Here is a 6,000-nt window from a genome sequence, read left to right as displayed (position 1 = left end):
AGTTAATAGCAACCTCTTTCTGGGAGTCCGCCCGGGCTTCAGAAATGGTTCGTGTACTGTAAATGTGACCCCCATCCTCTGAAACTAAATGTCCAACTTTGATGGCTGTGGCCAGGAACTGAAACCTAACATTGTCACTGGAGATAAAATATAAAAAGAGCTAGCTGACCTTGAGGGCTCTGAATGGTCAGAGCTATTAACTCATTGTCTAGTTGAGATAGTGGTGAGGCAACTTTAATTTGTTAATCATATGTAAATGTAAATTCTTGTTGATTTTCTGTTGTTGGAACTTCCCACCTAAGAGATGTCTTTGTTTCAGAATCTCAGTAAAAGGAATGGTCAAAGGCCAGAGAGCGGTCAGTCTTCCCACTAGAGGTGGACTTCCCGCCTGGCCCCCATTTTCCCAAATTAACTTTTCCAGTCTCTCTCTTCATTTTAGTGTGCGGCCTTCTCCAGAAACCGGACCCTGAGTGGGCCCTGAACCACGCGGGTCGTGTTAAGGGACCCCACAGGCTGTTACCTTAAAGGTGATGCCATAACTGATAACATTTTGTAAACAGCATAACACTCATAAGACTTATTAAATCATAGCAGGATTTCCCACACCCTGTCTTTTCCTGTAAACATGTGGATAATTAAAAACACGTGTGTGAATCACTGCATTTCTCCCTCACAGAGCTGGCAGGCCTGTGCTCCATCTGCATTTGCCAAGGTCTCTCAGCCTGGCCCTCCCACCTCCCCAGCCCCTCACGCCATGGGAGTCTCACCTCCAACCACTCCAGCTTCCCAGGCCCCTGTGCCTCTGACCCCACAGGGCGGTTCCGCTCTCTTCCTGCCCCTTGCGAGGAATTCCTTTGCTCCTTCCAATCTCAGCCCAGAGACCCTCCCACAGGAAAAGCCCCCTAGCCCACACCACTGTCCACCCTCATAGCTCTCCCCCCCTCCGCTCGGTGTCCGCAGGGCTGTAGCTCTGTGCATTAATGTCTGTCTCCCTGAGTGGACTGGAGCTTCGTGTCCACTTTTCCTTAACCACCGGGGCTGGGCGGAGCACAGGCCGGGCCCGGGGGCACGCTGACATCTGTTGAGCAAACACACGCCAAGCCGAAGCCTTGCCAGTGCCGCCTTGGAACAACGCTAAAGCGTCCGGCGGCCTGAGCACGCCAATGCGTCCCCCGAAGTGCTTGGTGAGGGCGGAGGGGAGGGAAACGGGCTCTCACAGAGCATCGGCAGCATGGCCCTGCGCTCCTCAGAGTGGCCTGCCTGCCCGGGAAGAGCCAGGAGGCGTGGGCGCAGGTTGCACCTGGCCCGGGAGGGGCCGGGAGCCCTTTGGCTCCCAAGCCTGGCTGGTCATCAGCACGCACCGGAGGCTTTTTAGAAGCGAGGTTCTCGGGCCGCCCTCAGCGAGGCGACAGGGCTCAGGGGACACGGCCCCGGCACAGCTTGGGCTGGACACCACTGACCAGGGCAAGGCCCGGCAGCCTGGCAGGCCTACTGTGACGTGTGTGAGGGGGGCCGTCTCCACCCCGTGACCTCTGCGAGGCCGGTGATGCTGGCTCTGCCCTCCTCACTGACCCCCAAGCGAAGGCGAGACAACGGGGGTGGCTTTGGAAAGAACCTGGGCAGCGGTCACTCTGCTCCGAAGTCAGCGGCAGGCATCGCCAGGGAGCCCCGGTGTCGTTTCGGTTTGAATTGGGTCTGGATAGGATTTCCAGAAACCAGCTTAGCAAGGTGTGTGCTCAGGTTCCTTCCCGTATGTACAGTGGCCAGTCAATCCTCGCCTCTTCCCTCCGTCTCCACACGCCCAACCTGCATGCCCGGCCTCTGCCGGCCCGGCCGCTGCCAGATCCGTTTCCGTCACACTCGGGCTCCGAACCCCGTTCCCAGGCCTTTTCCCCTCCACGTGCCAGGCCCCACAGCCCCGTCCAGGCTGGCACCTCCCTCCAAACAGGCTGCTTTGGCTGGGGGGGCCCTGCAGCTGCGGGAACAGCGCCCACAGGGCCCAGGGCCCTCCTTTTCCTGCCCCTCACCGGGAACTCCCTTCTTTAAATCTCAGCTCAGGCCCCCAACACAGGAAAGCCTTCCCAATCCCCCCCCCCCCCCCCCCCTCCGCTCCCTGCTTCCGCTTCCTTCAGTCTTCACCCCATGGCGCCTCCTCGGTGAAGTCTTTTCTGGATAATTTAAACTGTCTGTAACCCATCCCTGTAATGTTGGTTCTGCTTTAGTTTCAAATACTAATGCACTTTTTGTTGCCGGTGGCAGTGCTGTCTTTAAAGCAAATCCGGGCGTGTTGTTAAACTCAGAAGAGGCTCTTGTTTGCTCATTATCTCAACGCTCTCACTGTCTGTGTCTGCTCTGTGCTGCCATCGCCTGCACAGGCGCTCGCTCTCTGCTCCCTGGCAGCACTCTCTGCCCTCTGGGCAGCCTCAGGTTTGCCAGAGTTGATGGTGCAGGGGCAAACGCAGTCTGGGGGGTTAAAGGGGTCAAGTTTTAAATTCTTTCTCTGCCACCTAGCAGCTCTGTGATCCTGAACAGCTCACACATCTTCTGCGAGCCACCTTCCTCACCTGGAGATGCAACCTCATCTGCTGGCAGGACTGAGGGGAGCGTCCGGGACAGTGCAGTGGGCACCGGGGTCTGGCAGGCTCAGTGAGTGGTCGCTAATAACGTGTGGGTCGCTGCGCTCACTGACACCCATGTCTGGCGTGCAGAGTCCCAGCTACGTTTGTGAGAAGACCAAGGTAAGACCCCACTTCTCCCGTAGACACATGAGCCTGAAGCACCACCCCCACGCGGCCCGGCACCAGCTCACCTTGGTGGCGATGGCGGACACGGCTGCGGTTCTCTTCGCGGTGATGACGTTTCCGTCCATGACCTTGGGAGGAAGGACAGAGAGCAAGCACGGAGCACCCGCCCACACGTACACCCTAAACCACAGCCCAAGAGGTGCCATCGTGCCCACAGTGAAGGCTATGTTACCCCTGGACCCGACTCTCCCACTTCTGAGAAATGCGACTTCGAAAGACACCTCACTCCTCAGCTCCGCTCCTCTGCCCGCACCCCTCCCTCCTCACAGGCAGCTCCAGGGTCTTGTTTTACAGACAAAAAAGGAACCGCTCCTGAGCCGGCCAGGACGGGTCTAGGCCTTGACCTGTGAGCTGGAAAGTCTAGGCAGGTCCCGCTCCCCCAGAAACCACGGGGCAGGCAGCGTGGGATCAGCCCCAGGGGACGGGCCAGATTCTCTTCTCAGGGGAGCAGGGAGCAGTCAGGTTCCTGTGAAGGTGGAGGTTCGGGGGAAGCTAAGGACCCAGGGCAGGTTTGGATGGACCATGGAGCGTCTGCTGAGGCCTCTGCTGCCTGGCATCACAGCGCCTGCGGGCAGGGCATGGCCTGCGGGCCCGGGGCCAGGTGAGGGGCCCGCCCACAGCAGGCATCGCTGGGTCTCTCGGTAACCGGCTGTGAGGCCTCAGACAGTAATCCCGACCTCAGTGGGACCTGGGGGGGGGGGGGGGGGTATAACAAGAATCCCCGGAGGAAGGCGGCAGGATGCCTGCACGCCGGTCAGTGCTCAGTAGGTGGTTCCAAAGGCGATGAGGGACAGGCCCAGGACTTGCTCTGAGTGCCTCTGGAGGCCCTGACTGCCCCCTCTGCCCGGGAGGCTGGGCCTGGTGTCCTATGACTCAGTTTCCTCTGCAAAACGGGGCCCTCATAGAAGGGTTCGAGTCACCAGCGGTGCAGGCGGGCTGTGTGGACTGGCACCTGCACTTAGGGAGCTCAGCAGGCCACCTCTGCCCGTGCCCCATGGGAAGCTGACAGTGTGCGGGTGTGCCTCGCAAAGGCTCCAGGGGCACAGGACACCCCTCCCCCCCAGCCTCAGGCACAGGACACCCCTCCCCCCCAGCCTCAGGCACAGGACACCCCTCCCCCCCAGCCTCAGGCACAGGACACCCCTCCCCCCCAGCCTCAGGCACAGGACACCCCTCCCCCCCAGCCTCAGGCACAGGACACCCCTCCCCCCCAGCCTCAGGCACAGGACACCCCTCCCCCCCAGCCTCAGGCACAGGACACCCCTCCCCCCCAGCCTCAGGCACAGGACACCCCTCCCCCCCAGCCTCAGGCACAGGACACCCCTCCCCCCCAGCCTCAGGCACAGGACACCCCTCCCTCCCAGCCTCAGGCACAGGACATCCCTCCCCCCCACAGCCGGGACACAGACACCCTCCAGGTCACAGGGCACAGGCACAGGGCACAGGGCCCAGGCACAGGCTCAGGCACAGGGCACGGGGCACGGGCACAGGGCACAGGGCACAGGTTCAGGCACAGGGCACAGGGCACAGGGCACAGGGCACGGGCACAGGGCACAGGTTCAGGCACAGGGCACAGGGCACGGGCACAGGGCACAGGTTCAGGCACAGGGCACAGGGCACGGGCACAGGGCACAGGTTCAGGCACAGGGCACAGGGCACGGGCACAGGGCACAGGTTCAGGCACAGGGCACAGGGCACGGGCACAGGGCACAGGTTCAGGCACAGGGCACAGGGCACGGGCACAGGGCACAGGTTCAGGCACAGGGCACAGGGCACGGGCACAGGGCACAGGTTCAGGCACAGGGCACAGGGCACAGGGCACAGGCACAGGGCACAGGTTCAGGCACAGGGCACAGGGCACGGGCACAGGGCACAGGTTCAGGCACAGGGCACAGGGCACGGGCACGGGCATGGGCACGGGCACAGCGGGTCGCTCACCGCCAGGAGGGCTCCGGAGCGCGGCTCCAGCAGCAGCACGGTGGCCTGGTGTGAGGGCGCGGCGTGGGCGGCGCGGGGGCGCTCGTAGAAGGTGACGAGCTTCGTGGCCAGGGCGTCCTCCGCGGCGCTGTAGGCCGGCATGACCCCCAGGAACCTGCGGGGAAAGGCTTCAGCCCCCTCTGTCCCCCTCTGCCCCGCCCCTCCCCCCCTCAGCCACGCTCACCCCCGGTGCGGCGCCACGGGCACCACGGAGCGCACGGGCTGCGCCACGCCACCCGCGGGGCCGCGGGAGAAGGCGGCCAGGGCGGCCTCCAGCGCCGCGAGGAGGCGGCCGCTGCCGCGGAGGTGGCGCTGGACCTCGGCCGCGCCCAGCAGCACGGGCGCCGCGCTCATTCCGCTCACCCCGCTCATCCCGCAGCCACCCGACGGCCCGCCCCTGCCCGGTTCGCCCCGCGGCCCCAGGCGCTCCGGGCGGTCACTCCCCGGGGCGGGGCCGGCCAGTCCCACCCCCGCTGCCCGGGCGGAGCCTCCCGCGGGGCCTGCGGAGGGCGGGGCGGGGGCGGCGGGGTCCGCCCTGTGGGACGGGCTCTCTGGGCCAGGAAGACCTCTAACCAAGGCCCCTCCGCCCGCAGGTAACCTGGGATGGAGTATGAAGGAGGGTGAGCCAGGGCTACCTGTAAGCGAATAATGAGAACTCATTGAATATAAGTGAATGGTGACGGTGGGGACGGTACGGTGCGGTCCTGGCCTCCGCCCCCTGGGCTGGGAGCACGCAGGAGGCTCCGTGCAGCCGCCCTAGAGCCGCAGAGGCGGGAGCGTCCCCGAGCTTCCTCCCCAACTGGCTCCCAACACCACTGGTTGGCAGATGGAGGAGCGGAAGGCGCTTCCAGGCGGGGGAGCGGGTGGGTGGGGGGAGACGTGTCGCCTTCCGATCCTCCGCAGCCTGTCCCTCCAGGCAGAGTTGGGCTGGAACTCCAGCTTCAGCGCCCCCTGCGCCGCAGCCCTGGCCGCCCCCTGCTGGCCAGACCCTCTCAGCACGGGGTGTGTGGGGGGGGTGCCAGCGCCCTGGGTTCAGGCCACTCCGGTGGGTGTGTAAAGTATCTCCTTGATTTAATTTGCATTTCATGTAGAGCGACTTTTCGTATGCTTATTTGCCATCTTCTTTGGTGAGATCTGTTCAAGCTTTTGCCCATTTTTAATTGTTTTTTTTCTTCCCGTTGAGTTTTAAGAGTTGTTTGTATATTTTGGGTATCAGTCC

The 6,000-nt window shown here is 63.1% G+C and overlaps 2 protein-coding genes across 3 annotated transcripts in view; one reads left to right on the top strand and one right to left on the bottom strand.

Moving 5' to 3' along the window:
• Positions 1 to 5,179, bottom strand: part of CRYM (crystallin mu) — a 15,752-nt gene extending 10,573 nt beyond the window's left edge. For both annotated transcript variants that reach the window (XM_084881885.1, XM_084881886.1), the window contains exons 1-3: positions 4,966 to 5,179; positions 4,743 to 4,896; positions 2,810 to 2,872 (exon numbers count right to left, since the gene is read on the bottom strand). In XM_084881885.1, the coding sequence (XP_084738011.1) occupies positions 2,810 to 2,872; positions 4,743 to 4,896; positions 4,966 to 5,153 (405 nt within the window). In that variant the 5' untranslated portion in view covers positions 5,154 to 5,179. The remainder of the gene's footprint in view (positions 1 to 2,809; positions 2,873 to 4,742; positions 4,897 to 4,965) is intronic.
• A 104-nt stretch (positions 5,180 to 5,283) lies between these two features.
• Positions 5,284 to 6,000, top strand: part of LOC311622037 (phospholipid-transporting ATPase ABCA3-like) — a 107,089-nt gene continuing 106,372 nt past the window's right edge. The window contains exon 1 of the mRNA XM_084882737.1: positions 5,284 to 5,374. The gene's annotated coding sequence lies outside the window, so the exon portion shown is untranslated. The remainder of the gene's footprint in view (positions 5,375 to 6,000) is intronic.

Source organism: Pipistrellus hanaki (assembly GCF_964339955.1).
Source record: "Pipistrellus hanaki genome assembly, chromosome: 4".
Classification (NCBI taxonomy): domain Eukaryota; kingdom Metazoa; phylum Chordata; class Mammalia; order Chiroptera; family Vespertilionidae; genus Pipistrellus; species Pipistrellus hanaki.
This window is presented reverse-complemented; position numbering and strand designations above follow the sequence as displayed.